The 16809-nt window shown below is 45.4% G+C and overlaps 1 protein-coding gene across 1 annotated transcript in view; it reads right to left on the reverse strand.

Moving 5' to 3' along the window:
* CRHR2 (corticotropin releasing hormone receptor 2) overlaps positions 1 to 16809 on the reverse strand; it is a 255839-nt gene that overhangs the window by 219003 nt on the left and 20027 nt on the right. The window contains exon 2 of the mRNA XM_077809521.1: positions 9436 to 9529. Within this exon, the coding sequence (XP_077665647.1) occupies positions 9436 to 9529 (94 nt within the window). The remainder of the gene's footprint in view (positions 1 to 9435; positions 9530 to 16809) is intronic.

The raw sequence follows: 16809 nt of genomic DNA on the forward strand, positions 1-16809 counted from the left end.
GAATGACTATTTCTGTCTGTGTGTCTTTTTTGTAACTTAAGGTTTTGCCTAGAGGGATTCTCTATGTTTTGAATCTAATTACCCTGTAAGGTATCTACCATCCTGATTTTACAGGGGTGATTCCTTTACTTCTAATTACTTCTATTTCTATTAAAAGTCTTCTTGTAAGAAAACTGAATGCTTTTTCATTGTTCTCAGATCCAAGGGTTTGGGTCTGTGGTCACCTATGCAAATTGGTGAGGATTTTTACCAAACCTTTCCCAGGAAGTGGGGTGCAAGGGTTGGGAGGATTTTGTGGGGAAAGACGTGTCCAAACTACGTTTCCCAGTAAACCCAGTTAGAGTTTGGTGGTGGCAGTGGTATTCCAAGGACAAAGGATAAAATTAATTTGTACCTTGGGGAAGTTTTAACCTAAGCTGGTAAAAGTAAGCTTAGGAGGTTTTCATGCAGGTCCCCACATCTGTACCCTAGAGTTCAGAGTGGGGGAGGAACCTTGACAGATGCTTTCCTAATAAAAATAAACCCAGATAATGTTTGGTGGTGGCAGTGGAAGTCCAAGGACAAAGAGTAAAATAGTTTGTACTTTGGGGAAGTTGTAACCTAAGCTGGTAAAAGTAAACTTAGGAGGTTTTCATGCAGGTCCCCACATCTGTACCCTAGAGATACATAAGTTCACAACAGCCTTAGCTCAGAATTAACCCACATGCATAGGTTAGTCTTTCCTTTATACAGCTTGGGCCTTTGATATTGAGATTCCATTAACTGGTGATCACTAGACAAGGGACCCCTCCTCAGGGCGTAGCTTCCAAAGGCTGGGGTTTTGCATAACCAGGAGACGGGGAATTTACATTCAATTTGTGGTAGAAGTTCGCCTTGCAAACCACTTGATACTGTTTGTCCCAAAAGTCCGTTCTTGTCTGGCACACTGTTCAATACAGTCCTCTGAAACTCATAACACTCCCCAAGGTTCGCATCACATCTCCCTCCTAGAGAGGTTACATATAACCCCATATAATACATAACCTTTGGATTTAATACAACAGACTCCAAAGATACTTAAACTGAATTCAGTACAGGTTTTCAAGGATACTGCAAGAAATTGCTGTCTCTGTCACAGACACAGGGCTGGATTTTTGAAGGTATTGAGCACCTCATTGAATTGGAGCGCAGGAGTCGCACGTCTGAAAAAAAATCAAGGCCACAAAAAGCAGATGGCTTGACGACTGTGATACATGCCATCATGTGCCAGCAATGCCCCTCTGCCATGTACATTGGCCAAAGTGGACAGTCCCTACGTAAAAGAATAAATGGTCACCAATCAGACATCAGGAATGGTAATATACAAAAGCCAGTAGGAGAACACTTCACCCTCCCTGGATACTCAATAACAGATTTAAAAGTAGCCATCCTTCAACAAAAAAGCTTCAAAAACAGACTTCAAAGAGAAACTGCAGAGTTACAATTCATTTGCAAATTTAACACCATTAATTTGGGCTTGAATAGGGACAGGGAATGGCTGGCTCACTACAAAACCGATTTTCCCTTTCTTGGCATTGACACCTCCTCATCAATTATTGGGAGTGGACCACATTCACCCTGATTGAATTGGCCTTGTCACCACTGGTTCTCCACTTGTAAGGTAACTCCCCTCTCTTCATGTGCCAGTGTATTAATGCCTGCATCTGTAATTTTCACTCCATGCATCTGAAGAAGTGGAGCTTTTCACCCACGAAACCTTATGCCCAAATAAATCTGTTAGTCTTTAAAGTGCCACCGGACTCCTCGTTGTTTCTGTAGATACAGACTAACATGGCTATCCCCTGATACTAAGAAAGTCTTGTATTTATACAGGTAACTTCCCAGTTACAGCCACCCTAATTTCACCATTTTTTTAAAGAAGAAATGAGGCACAGTGAGGCTGAGAGAATGGCCACAGCATTCTTGCAAGCAACAATCTTACTAGGTAAATTCCTTTCCTGTCCTTTACCCTTGGGCCCCCTCCCTAATATACTGCACACAATTATAACAAGACAAATTGCTGGGATGTGTTAATTACTATTATGCAGTGCAGAGGTAAGGCACAACATTATTATTAATCTGGGCAAGTGGTGCCCTCTCCCCACAGTGCCATCTTGAGGGACCTATGAGAGGTAGTTGCCTAAAAGCCTCAGCTGAGGTAAATGACAATGTAAAATGTTTGCCTGGTAACAATCTGACAATCAGTGGCTTCAGAGAGAAGAAAGATCCTTCTCAGAAGCCGCCCCCCAAATGTCTGCCTAAACTGGGGGTCCGACACAGACAGCTGGTGGGGACCGGATCAAGGAAGAGGAGAAAGTAACTGTGTCAGGGGCCTGAGAGTGACGTGCTAGGGTAAATAACTGCACTCTCAGGATAAGCCATCACATGGCCGGGGCTGCCCAAGTACTTCCACTAAGCCAGGACAAGCACAGTAGTCAGAGGACGGGAATTGGCAGCAATGGCTGTTACATGCCAAAATAACTTGCAGGATCTGGGCCTCAGCTTCCAGCAGCAGGAGACAAGCATGTGAGTTCAGAAAGCAGGCAGAAACCAAGAGACTTCTCTGCCCTCAGTACGTGGCTAGTTAGGTCATTCCAAATGGCCACATTGTCAGAAATGCTCACCCCGTGCGAAGTGCAGCAGCTCCTGATCAGTCAGATGGGGACATTGCTATAATCAGTGCAGTGCCATTGGGGTGCATGGTGCTTTGTAGACATGTAAGAAAGCCAAGTTCCCTGCCCTAAGATAGCTGATATCATGCAATGTACCAAAATAAATAGAGTTCCCTTGACAGTCTTTCCTCTGTGGTTATAAGTATATGGCAAGTTACAGAGGCCTGGAAATCATGATCCAATGAAAAACTGGAGCAGTCTGACACTAATAGTGTAGCAGATAACAGAGAGCCACCATCTCTTTTAAGCCTTTTGGGGGAGTAAAACCTTTACACTGCATCCTGCATTCACAGCACTAGTGAAGCCAAAAGAATCACACTGAGATTCTCTTTTCTGGCCAGCGCATCAGTCTCCAGAACCTCTTGTCATAGCAGAATATTTCCAGTTCCATAAATGGAACCAGCAGCCAGAATGCACATTTAACCCGCTGGTGAGTGTGTGCTACAGGTCCGCCTTCTGTACCTGGTCTATAGAGGATAGGACGCTAATACAGCCCCAGGTAGGGAGCCCTAGCTCAAGCAACAGCGACTCTTGCTTTGAGCTCGAGCGGTTCCTGGTTCAATCCCCAGCGTGTTAGCCAAGATGAGGGCTACCACAGGTGGCAGAACTGAGTAAAAGAAACCAGCACTGTGAATTTGGAGCAAATCTGCACAATCCCATGCTGGTCTGGGACACAATGCTACACTGAGCTATTTGCTGATACAGGTTTTTCTTACATATTTCTAAGCTGTTGATATTTGTTGCCAATGGAGGCTGCAACCAAATGCCTAGAAGGAACGACTCAGGGTGTGGGTGATGTACACCAACCAAATTAGTGGTACACTAGCCAAGTGTTGGACGGAGCAATGTAATTTTAAATATATTTGGTGTGCATAAACAGACCGTAAGCTGGATGATTGTTATTTCAAAGGGGCCTTTGTATCACGCGGACCCTAAGAAAGGACACAAAAATAAAAGTATACACAAGTGTAAAAAAATTCATATGAAAGAATAAAGTCGTTTGTGCTGTGGGTGAAAGATTCCCAGACAGCGAGGGTGACTCCACAAATAAAACTGGCATGGACGGATACGCAATAAACAAAGCCCAGCTAGTATTGGATAGAACTGCGAGTGGCTGGGAATCCCTTAAAATTGGAACTGGACACAGGGTCTGCAGTGTCAGTTATCTCCTGGAGGGATTATGAAAGGCTATTTAGAGCTGTCCACAGCTGTACACAGCTACAGTCTGTCTTGGGACATATTCAAAACAAGACACACAGCCAGTGCAAGTCCTCTACAGGGAGGCCGAACACAAAGGTCTGAAATGCTGGTTACATCTATTTGTTGTAGCGTCACAGGGACATCTGGCTCTACCTTCTTAAATTAGATTGGAATGACGCCAAAGCAGGGTCGCAAACACACAATCATAGTAATACCTAGCTCTTACATGGCATTTTTCATCAGCAGATCTCAATGTGCTCTACAAAGATCAATATTGTTATCTACATTTTGCAAATGGGGAAACTGAGGCACAGAGGGGCAAGTGACTTGTCCCAGCTCAGCCAGCAAACAAGACGGGACACATGCACCTAGTTTTGATCAATGCCTGTGCAGAATGACCAGTGGTATTTTGCATGTCACCTGCAACATAAGCACATTGAAATGTGATACACGTAGTGTGGCCGGGTGGCCAGTTTTTGACCAGAAAGTCCAGTTGAAAAAGGGACCTGACGGTGTCCGGTCAGATCTACTGACCGGACACCCAAAGTCTGGGTACTGTGGACAGGGGAGGCAGGGAGGCGCAGAGTCATCACCCTCGCCAGCCCCTACTCAGCCAGGGCCACCTCCTGCCTGCATTGGGCAGCTTCAGCTCCCAACTCCAGCTCTGCAGGTGAGTCCCTCCCGACCCATGCAGGGGGGAGGGGAAATGAGAAGCGAACTGGGGGGTGGGACCTCACGGGGAGGAGGCAGGGCAGGACTGGGGCCTTGGGGGAAGAGGTGAGGCAGGGGTGAGGCCTGGGGGGAAGGGGTGGGGCAGGGGTGAGACCTAGGGGGAAGGGGTGGGGAAGGGGAGGTTCTGGCACTCCTCCTGTGGTGTCCGTTTTTTACATATTACAAAGTTGGCAAGCCTAGATACACTTTGAGTAAATTTCTGTGCTGAACCTCTTACAGGTGCAGCCTGCGCCTTGCAGCCCAGAGGAAAGAGGAGCTAATGTGGCTTTAAGTTACCTTTCTGCACCCATCCAATCCTGGGCTGTTCTGAGGTGGAGACACTCCTGAGGTAACTCAGAACAACCCGGGTAGGCCCAAGGGGCTGTGGTCACCTCCCAGGGCTACCACATCAGATGCAGCACTGTCCAGAATCTCTGCAGCATTGCACGGTGCCCTGACACATCCCCTCCCACACAGCCCTAGACCTGTCCTGCTGCTCACAGGAGGGATGGCAAGAGGGGCCTCAGGAGACAACCTTACAGCTGTCTTCTGCAGCCGCTGCAGCAAGGGAATCCTCCCCCTGCCCATTTCTGGGCCATCCTGATTATCACTACAAAAGGTTTTTTTTTCCTTCTGCTGATAATAGCCCACCTTAATTGATCACTCTCGTTATAGTGGGTATGGCAACACCCACTTTTTCATGTTCTCTGTGTATATATATATATCTTCCTACTGTATTATCCACTGCATGCATCCGATGGAGGGGGTTTTAGCCCACAAAAGCCTATGCTCAAATAAATTTGTTAGTCTCTAAGGTGCCACAAATCCTCCTCGGTCTTTTTGCTGATACAGACTAACATGGCTACCCCTCTGAAACTTCTTACCTAGACAGAAACACGCCAGGCAGCAGCACTGGCCAGCCACCATCTGTTTTATTTTTTGGACAACACTGATTTTCAGCTGGGTCTCCACAAACCAGACCTTTGAGGATTCATTTACAGGTCAAAAGAAGCTGCCAGAAACAACATGCCAGATTGCACAAATTGCACATGGGCCAAAACATGCGGGCAAGAGACTTCCGTGGAGACCAAAAATGCATCAGAAGTGCTACTTGGCCATTGAGGTACACAGGAAAGGGCAAAGATGACCAAATCGGGTGCAAAGATACAGGGTGGGTTTGTCAGAGGTGGTTAAGGGAGTTGAGTACCCATCTCCCATTGAATTTCAATGTGATCTGCGTGCCTGGCCTCCCAGGGGTTCTTTTGAAAATCCTGGCGTGTGTGTGGCCCACACATACCCGTAGCCAACGTATTACAGAGACTCCTTTATTGCCAGTGGCTACATCAGCTGAGTTACAACTGAGAAATCAAGCTCCTTTGGCAGTTTCCCCTTTGCATGCAGAAGCAGAGCAAGAACTAGATACAACCCACCTTGAGCTGATACAGGCCTGGTCTACCCTGAAAATTGATACTGGCATAGATATGTCAGTTGGAAGGGTGGGAAAAAACCATGCTCCATGGGACACAGCTAAGTCAACCTCCGCGCAGACACAGCTATTCCTACAGACGAATGCTTCTCCCAGCATAGCTAGCATCGTTCAGGGAGGTAGGTGGTGTTACACCACCAGCAAAAAAACTCCTTCTGTGGGCAAACGCTGTGCCCACACAAGGGGGTATGCTAGCGTAGGCTCTGCAGTGCGGGCAAGGCCACCATTCAGCAGTGTCAATACACTTCCCCCAAGGAGTCATGGACAGGTCACCGAGGGATTTTTTCCAAGAAGCAATACCCACTGAGAGAGAGTCATTTACCCTCCCCTCTTTGGTCAGATAAATACACTTAGACTCTATTTACAGAGCCATTTATTCAGTATAGCGCTAAACTTACACCGGGGTGACGGTACAAAAAGGCAGTTCTCACCATTGGTTCATTATACGTAGCGTGAAAATTTTTTGAAAGCGAAGCACAAAGGTGTTGGCAGAGCGACATTCCCGCCCCACCCCCCACCCCCACAGCAGTGTGGTGCCGTGGGAGTGACCCACCTTAATTCTGCCCCCCCAGCTGGGGCAATATTGGGTACAATTTAACAGCCCAGGCCAAGGAGAAGCTAACACATACTAACAAAATAGCATGTCCCCTTTCACCAGGGTTTCAGGACAGGAACAATCACAATACAGTTTACAAGCTCCTTACCACAGAACACTTGTGGAGCATTCCCAAACTTAAAATTCACCAAGCAGAGTAGCTGAGTTTAGTAGGACTAATCTCCTGCCGCCCAGAAGAGGAAACCCCCATACGTTACACCATGTACAACTTCTACTCCCCTTCAGCTTGTTCAGTTTCATCTTCCTGTCTATATAGCCCAGCCCTAGGGCAGGGCCTCCTTGAGTACAGTCAGGCTGTCATAGAATCACAGAAGATTAGGGTTGGAAGAGATCTCAGGACGTCACCGAATCCAACCCCAAAGCTGAAGACTCCAGCTTGTCCTTTAAAGGGGCAGTACACAATTTCATGTGTGGTTAGCAATTCTGGGGGAAGGAAACTAAGATACTGGACTGAGTTACAGAGCTCTCATGACTGAGCGACAGATAAGATAGAACAAACAAGGATTTTCATATGGATTGTTCTCCGTGGTTCTTAATAAAGTTTGTTCAAGATATTTGTCTGCTGTGTGTGTGTGTGTGTGTCTGAATGTGAGTGTGTGTGAGTGAGAGAGAGAAAGCACACCCAAAGAAAGTTTAAAGAGTACATACTAGGGCCAAGGGTGGTGTGTTACATAAAAGTAGTAAGTTGGATGGCTTCATTATAGATTGAAAGTCTGGTTAGTTCTGAGATTGGTGTTTTGCTGGTACCTTACAATGAGGGTGCACGGTCAACTAGGCTCTCCCGTTTTGCCTTCTCTAACTTCTGTTGTCCCCTCTCTCTTTAAAATGCTGTTTCACTAGTGGAAATCTGTTTTATAAGTTTTGTTATATTCATGCACTGCATAAAGAGCCCAGAACATTATTTATGCCAGCAATTAAGAAGTGGCTTGTTTGCCAACATCTCAGACTGGCTGGTGTGAAATTTAATTTGTGCAATTAAATCCATGGATGGGGAAGCATGAAATGCACATTTTGAATTAATGTCAAGTTTTATCGTAATACTTAAAATAATATTCAAGAGGCAAAGGACACCTGAATGAAGTATTCAAAATTATGAAAGACATCAAGAAAACTGATCGGTCTTTCCTTTGTACTTTGTCTCATACTATGGAAGAGTAAGGACATTTGATGAAATAAATGACTGGTAAATTGAAATTTTTAAAAAAAGCAATACATCGCATAAAGCCTAGAAAGTAATGCCACAAAGTGCAGAATTCAATGTCGCTGCTGTATGCAAGTCATTGCACACATTTATATGCAAACTAAGGTACAGCTAAGGCAATAAGTGGATCACCTGTTACTGTCAGGAGGAAATTGTTGGCCATGCGGGCACACACAGTGAAGCTATGTGTATCATAGAGAGGATTTTACCTTCCTCTTGAGCACCAGGTGTTGGTCATTTCCTGAGGCATGAGACCTGATTAGGGGCTGGTCTACGCTACCACTTCAATCGATGTAACTTATGTCACTCAGGGATATGAAAAAGCCACCCCCCTGAGCGACACAAGTTACATCGACCTAAGTGCTGTCCACACTAGTGCTATGTTGGCAGCAGACGCTCTCCCACCGACATAGCTTCCGCCTCTCGCTGAGGTGGAGTAATTATGCCGACAGGAGAGCTTGCGCCAGTGTAGCAAGGTAGTGAAGACTAACCCTAAATAGTAACTTCTATGTTCCTCCACATTTAAAAAAGATTCTCATATCATTTCAAACTTCCCCATTACATAGGTGCCAACTTCCCCTCTTCCCTGTGGGTGCTCGACCCCCCCACCCTGCCTCCGGCCCTGCCCCCACTCCACCCCTTCCATGAGGCCCTGCCCTTGCCCCGCCCCTTCCCATCCCTGCCCCGCCTCCTTTCCAACCCCTTCCCCAAAGTTCCTGACCCAACTCCGCCCCCTCCCTGCCCCTATTCCAACTCCTTCCCCAAATCCCTGCCCCAGCCCCACCTCCTCCCCTGAGTGCGCCATGTTCCCGCTCTTCCCCCTCCCTCCCGGAGTGTGCTAACGCCGCCAAACAACTGTTTGGCAGCAGCCGGGCGGGAAGCGCTGGGAGGTAGGCGGAGGAGTGGGGACACAGCGCGCTCAAGGGAGGGGGAGGAGGGTGCGGGGAGCTTGGCTTCCAGTGGGTGCAGAGGACCCACTAATTTTTCCCCATGGGTGCTCCAGCCCCAGAGCACCCACGGCGTCAGTCCCTATGTGCCATTATACTCTATCTTGGGGCATGCCTCATTTTGGTCCTTTGTCACACACTGAAAAGCTAGAGTTAGAATCTGAGGGCTGAGATCACCACATTTAGGCTCTGAAGTTACAGAAAAGAGAGTCAGCTCCAAGTCTGCACCACAGTTTGGTGTCCAGGAGGAAGTGTGGGCACTGTTTACAGCCCTTCAGTGTCTCACTGCTTGATTTGGTTCAATTCGACTAACAGACGTTTAAGGGCTATGAAGTCCTCCCGGAGCGATTGGTACCTTCCAAATCATGCCTGCAGTTGTTTCCAGGAATATAAAATCTGAGGGCCTGCTCAAAAACCAAACCCTTACAGACTGTCCTGCTAAGAGGACCCAGGTGGCTCAGCTATGTTTATCTCAGTAGGGATATACCATCATGGATTGAGGGCACTTTGAGTGTGCTCTCTGACGGCAGTGATAGGCAGCAGTGTAAAAATGGACTGTTGATAGAAGTGAACGGAGTATATACCTGTGACATTGTAGAGAGCTGACAACGCTTCACAATACCTTTCCAGCAGAACAGACAAGGGCAGGCTCACAGAGGATTCACAGTGCAGAACTAACTGGATGAACAAAAGGAAAAGAAAAAAAACACACAATAAATATTTACACTTAACAAGCAGCAAGAGAAGGACAGAATTCTCTTTCTTGGGAGCATGATAATAATACCTGGCACTTTTATAGCAGTTTCAACTGATCAATTGTGCAACTGTGGGTGAAGGCACTCCTGGGAGATAGAAAATGAATACAGGGATCACTTCCGCCCCTCAGTAAAATGCAGCCACCTCTGAAGCGGAGCGTGGCAGCTGTTTAACAGAGCACAGCAACAACACTACACAATAGTGTAGGATACGACATGAAGAATATTGTATCCCACTGAACCAACAGGGGGAACTTAATGACTGCAGAATGTAAGTACGATATTTTTTATCATGGAGTCTTTAATGTCGACATGTGGCCCGAGCTTCATCTGAATGAGCGTTCCCTGACATCACCAGCCTGCTGTCCTCCATACAGATATCCTTCTCTTTGAAAAAAGGACTATCTGCCGATTTCCCCCTTGAGAGTGATCAAACTGTCTCCCCAGTACTTAAAATCCCCCAGGACAAAGTCAGGATTACTGCATGCTCATTTTTTCCCTACAACATAATTCAGGCAGTGATACTGTCAGAGGTACTTTCACGAAAGGTCACAGGTTTGTTATGGGGGAAGAATAAGAGTCACAGGACGGTACTGGGAGACTGCCAGCCCTCATGGCCATTCATCTGTCTTCACTTGAACAAACAAAATCGCAGTAAGTTACAGTTAAGGAAGAGCTTGGCATACCACATGAGCAACCGACGCAGCTGAGATATGATGTAGAGAGTAATTTCACTGTAAGTCTTCTTGCGGCAAGAGGCACGGGGTTGTAATAAATTCCTTCTCCATCTCACTATCCCCATGTAAACTAATGCTGCACGGCACTCTCTTCTCTAATAGGTCACCCGTGACTTAAGTAGCAACCAGAAGGTGTGAAAAGGTAGCAACAAGTGGATCTCTTGCACTGATGAATTTAGCAAGCTAGTATCCATTGGTAGATATTAGCTGAAGTGATTTAACTTCAAATTGTTCAAAGCCATACAACATGGGATAGAGCTTTGCTTATCCTCCTAACAAGACAATATTTCTTTAGACAGCTGAGAAAAAACCCCACAGGATTTTAAGGAATACACGTAATACTGAGGCCAAAGAATCAAATCTCATTTTCAGCCCCAAAAGGGAAATGAATTACTGCATATTGCAGGCTCAGCAGAGGTAGCTCACAGAACAGTACATCTAAATGATCAGTAGATGGCAGCCAGTTTTTAATACTGCAGGGAATAATAGCATTGCTACTGAATGCCATAACAGAAAGGGAGAATTAAAATATTCAAAAGTGACAAATTACTGATAGATACCACTGGGCCATGAAATCAAACCTTTGACTCTTTATGAGGGTCTATAATGCCTTGATAACTCACAAAATGCTTTCCATCTTCTACTTAAGCTGAAGACACACACAGCTCTGACTCAGGGAAAATAACATATCCACTGACGGTTTACATTACATTTATGAGCTTCAAAATGTGTTCAGTGATTGTAAAACACCATCTGTATTACCGACTTCCTTGTTGCATAACAAGGAGAAATGGAATAAGTGATGGAGAAAATATAGACTCTTCAGGACCATTAATACGTTAAAAACTTTCATGCTTTATAAAATAGCTTTATATTTTTTCTTGTTATTTTTCAAAATTCTTTAAACAAACAAACACACACACAAACAAAGCCTTTCCCACATTTTTATTCCCATTGAGAGACATAAGTATGGTCTGACTCTGACACCACTAAATAACAAAAATTATTCAGCATCAACAACAATAATAAATACTTTATCCAGCGCTTTCCACCAGTAGATCTCAAAGTGCTTTACAAAAGAGGCCAGTATCATTATTAGGGCCCTACCAAATTCACAGTCCATTTTGGTCAATTTCACTGTCATAGGATTTTAAAAATGGTAAACTTCATGCTTTCAGCTATTTCAATCTGAAATTTTGCAGTGTTGTAATTCATAGACATAGAATAGAATATCAGGGTTGGAAGGGACCTCAGGAGGTCATCTAGTCCAACCCCCTGCTCAAAGCAGGACCAATCCCCAATTTTTGCCCCAGATCCCTAAATGGCCCCCTCAAGGATTGAACTCACAACCCTGGGTTTAGCAGGCCCAAGCTCAAACCACTGAGCTATCCCTCCCCAACTTGTAGGGGTCCTGACCCAAAAAGGAGCTGTGTGTGGGGGGGTGGGGGACAAGGTCATTACGGGGGGGTTGCGGTACTGCTACCCTTACTTCTGCACCGCTTCCGGCGGTGGCGCTGCCTTCAGAGCTGGAGAGCATTGGTTGGGAGTCCAGCTCTGAAGGCAGAGGCACCGCCAGCATCAGCGCAGACATAAGGATGGTGCAGAGCAGGGTCTGGTATTGCCACCCTTCTAGCTGCTGCTCTCTGGACGCCCAGCTCGGAAGGCAGCAGCAGAGATGGGTGGCAGGGTCTGGTGTTGCCACCCTTACTTCTGCGCTGCTGCTGGCAGGGCGCTGCCTTCAGAGCTGGGCACCCGGCCAACAGCTGCCGCTATCTGTAATTTTCACTCCATGCATCTGAAGAAGTGGTTTTTTACTCATGAAAGCTTATGCACAAATAAATCTGTTAGTCTTTAAGGTGCCACCAGACTCCTCGTTGTTTTTTTGGTTTAGATAATGTACTATAAATACACTGTATGTGCAGCTGTCCAATTTTTGTGAGACAACGGGAGAGTCCAGACAGCATTAAGGATTTCAGAATATGTGTAGGAACAAAAAGGTTGAATGTCAAGTTTGTTTTAGGATCAATTTTTGCTTCACTTGGGCTAGTGGGGAAAAAATTCTTGCACAGATGTTATATTACTTTTGCTTTCATTTCTAGGCCAGTTATCCTAATAAATGGGCTTCTTGTGTGTGACTTTGATTTAGCAATAAATAAATTAAAAAAAAATTAAAGGAAAAGTATAAAGTTTGCAAAGGAACACACAGAAAAGTACAGATGGGAAAGCTGGTAAAATAACTCATAACTTCAGAAGAGAAAAGTCTTCATCTGTGTAGTATTTTAAAGATACAGAGGGGTGGGAATGATTGTATGAACAGCCAAATATTAAATGTTTTCAATGATTAAAATATTAATCTGTTCTAGTCCCATTTTAAGAGAGAAAGCAAATACTGAAATTCCTTTCTCCACAAAAACATTGCTGAAGACTCTTGCCTATCTTCTTGGCAATCCACTCCAAAGATAATTGGAAATTCCTGTCTTCATGATTCTCATAGTCACAACGGACACTTGTGAGGAAATCTATGCTTGACAAGAAGTCCAGTATTTTCTGACCCATGCTGTTAATTACTAAATAAAATCTATTTCCTACGAATCTGTAAAACAGGGATTTAAAGTTTTAGGTCCTGACCCTGCCACCAGACCTGTATGGATGGACTCTTGTTCCCATGCAATCACTGGGGCTCTCATAGGCACAAGGGCTTGACATGTGCCTGGCATCTCCAGACTTGCACCCTGAATAATATATTGGACTCCCTTACCTATCCCGCCCTGTTGGTCTATAAATGGTGATGTAGTTCCTACAGCCCTCAAATTCACCATCCCAATCCCTGCACTGCCATATCTCTAGCTATTACTACTAGTCTGTGAATCCACAAAAAGCCTTGTTTCCATTCAGATTATGTGCCACGCACTGACATCTGTACTGAAACTAACAGCCAGATCACAATCAGACACGGCTGGCAGGGGTGAGAACTACTCTGGGGGGCAGTGACGTGTTTTGTGACGTTAAAAGGCACTTGTCGAGGCAAACCCTGCTGCTCTGACACTGCACACTAAGGCCCCAATCCTGCAAAGTCTCAGGCCTGCTTTGTACTTAAAAATTTGGTCAAGGTAGCTAAGTAGGTCAGCGGTCTGAAAAATCCTCACTCCTTACGACCACAGCAGTGCCGACATAACCCCCAGTAGGGACACCACTAAGCTGAGATGGAGTTTCCTGCAGCGATGGGAACATCCCTTCCGTCCACGTAGGCTGCGTCCGCACGAAGGTCTTGTGGCAGCACACCTGCAGTGCAGGAACTCTGCAAGCCTAGTTCCCAGAGTGTAGACAGACCCTTATTCATGCATGACCCTCACTTTACTGACATGACTGTTCCTCTTGACTGAAAAGAGTCACTTTAAGGATGCGCATAAGCTTACAGGTTCAAGGCCATAATCAACCTAATGCTGCAATGAAATCTGCTAGAGCCTCTGGACCCCTGCAAGTGTCCAATCCGGCATGGTGCTGCATGCCCTCAGCTGCAGCGCTTCTCAGCGCTAGCTTATCTGTGCAGATCAGAGATGACATGTAACTCTTAAACTGATTTAGACACGGTTAGTTTAGGCTGCTGATCTGAAAGCATACCTTGACATTCTGGATAGCACCACTGGGGGAAAAAAAAAACCTGTTATCTGGAAAAGTTTCTCTTCTTTTTTATTAAAACCCATCTGTCACAGGCTCATGCTGAGCCAGGTGTCCATGGAGCGGACTCATCTTTATTTTACAGAAAGTGAATTAACACTTTAAATGGCCACCTGGGTATTAAAGATGATAACAGTCCTCCACTGAGCCAGAGAAATACTGTCAGAATGAAGCCTCTGATTAGCTTAATTTCTTAGGTTTGAGACAGGGAGATCCTTCCTTCCTTGTCACAGCCTCTCCCAGAACTGGCCTCTGAAAAAGCAGCAGCCAGCCCTTTTCTATCTGGCCTGCTGGGTCCTGACTGGTCTCCTCCTTCTCCCAGCCTCTCTAGCTGTTGGAGGACCAAATCTTGCTGGTTCCACCAGCAACTGATCCTGGAAAGCCTCTTTAGGCAACCCTTGGAGGTCTGAACTCACTGGTCTTCTCTTCCAAAAGGACAACTTCATGGGGCACGTGCACCACAGCAGCTGAGCCACTGGGTTAGGGGCAACAAATACCTGGTACAGCCTGTCACACCACTCCAATTCTCAGCAGAACAAACCTCCTCTCCACTCACCTTCTTCTCCCAGCACCTGCGCCTGCATTTACCTATTAGTAGCTTACACCTAATGTAAGAAGCTCATCTGAATAATTACAACTAAGTTCACTGCTGTATATCTGGAATGGCAGAATGTTGCTAATGATGAATCCCTATGGAGTAGGTGAGGGAGACAGGGGAGTAGAGAGAACATGTATCTTCAATCACAAGCCAATTTCTTTATGACTATCAGTGTATTCCATTCCTCACCCAAATTTTAGCTGCTCCTGAGTTTTCAGAAACAGGCTCCTCCTTCCTCCAAATATGACAAAATGAACAAAAAATCCACACACTGAAAGGCTCTTAGACTCAGACCCATTTTCTTTGTATTTTGAAAAACCACCCTTCCCTGGGTGCTTGGGCAGATACAGTATTTTGTATCCTACAAGACAGAACATTTATGCAGCAAGTCCAAGAAGAGTGTTAGTTTCCAGTGTTCAGACTCTTTCTGGGAGTATAGATTGAGTTCAGTTATTTTTGAAAGAGTGGAACTTGAATTGACTTGGTCCTACAGCTATAATTGCTCCACAGAGAATATTTGAATGCTATAGGTATTGATTGGAAGGTCTAGTTTAATAAGCTGTAGGGGGAGATTTTGACAGCCCAGCAAAAAGCCTCAGCCATTGCCAGTAACTGGAATATTGACTGTTACGCTTATTGCCAAAAGCAGCTACGCTATAAGGCCTTAGCAGCAACCTTAGCATAACTAGGCAGGCCAGGAGGAGAAGGGGGTGACCATAAGCCGACCTGTCTTGCTTCTTTTAAACTACTGAAATATGCAGCTTTGAAAAACAGGAAGTCTGTTTATATTTGACTTCTGGTCTGTGTTTGTCAGGGCCCACGAGACTGAGGACTCTGCAAAAACATATCTGTTCAACTAACGGCTGGAAACTTCCTGTTTAACTCTTGCTTAAGATTTTTTGTGGGGAGGGGGGTTGGGGTTCTTTTTTTGGATTAAGAACTATGTCACACTAACGTGCATAAAAAAGGGGGAAAGTCTGAGTTAGATAGACTTCATGGACACATCTTAAGATCCCCAGCAGCAGATGGAAGGCTGGCTACCAGAAGCCTGTTGCTGAACCACTCAAACACCACTCCAGACTTTGGGGTAAATATAGGTTTGGGATGCTTTACTAGCCTGTTGCAGATGCGTGTATGCTGGCTACCAGATGCGTGCAGGCTGGCTACCAGAAGCCTGTTGCTGAACCACTCAAACACCACTCCAGACTTTGGGGTAAATATAGGTTTGGGATGCTTTACTAGCCTGTTGCAGATGCGTGTATGTGCTTGAGACTAAATAAAGTAAAAGCTTTAAGTGAAAGCACTCTTATTTGCAGTGTTTATACCAACGACTTATCAGATGGACATGCTGTGTCCCCACTGATTTATTTCCTGACACTGCCTCGAAGAGAGTAAAATTATCAAGAGCTTTGGGTTCAGGAAAACCCCAGGTAACAAAGCCAAATTCATGTTTGATGCACTGTCATCGAATTTGACTGCTTATGTTTCAAGATACATGGCTGTGCAGCCTCAGTTGGAGGCCCCATGGGGCCAGATCCAGCCCAGTGAGATCCTCGGTGTTGCCCACCTTTACATTTTGAATTTTTTTAGCCTATTGAAATTCTGCTCTCTGAAGACAAAGTGCCCAATTCTGAATTCCTCCCTCCTTGTACTGCCACAGGAATATCTGTGTGCCTTCCTTGGTCTGGGACCAACAAGGGCTCCCCTTAAGCTTCAGATATTAGCGTATAACATTAGGTGCCAATCCTGATGCTGGATCTATGTAGGCAGACCTCTGGGACCATGTGGCGTTTCACTGAAGGCAAAGGAGCTGTGCGCAGATCCCAGTGCAAGACTGAAGCCTTCAATGATCAAAGCATCAACAGGCAGTACCCTTCCATTTGTTACAAATAAGCCATTTATACTGTACTATATGCAAAAAATATAGATCATGATTAGAACTGGGCAAATAACTGATTTTTTGGATCAGCCTGAATAAAAAAAAATCAATTTTTTCACCAACTGTAAAAAAAAAAAAATCAATTTAAGGTCGAACAAACATAAAAATGGCCCTACTGGGTCAGACCAATGGTCCATCGAGGCCAGTAGCCTGTCTCTGACACTGGCCAGTACCAGAGCTTCACTGGGAGTGTACAGAACAGGTTAGTTCAAGAGAGTCACCCTGTCTTCCCCTTCCAGCTTTTGGCAGTC

This window comes from Eretmochelys imbricata, chromosome 2 (genome assembly GCF_965152235.1).
Source record: "Eretmochelys imbricata isolate rEreImb1 chromosome 2, rEreImb1.hap1, whole genome shotgun sequence".
NCBI lineage: Eukaryota > Metazoa > Chordata > Testudines > Cheloniidae > Eretmochelys > Eretmochelys imbricata.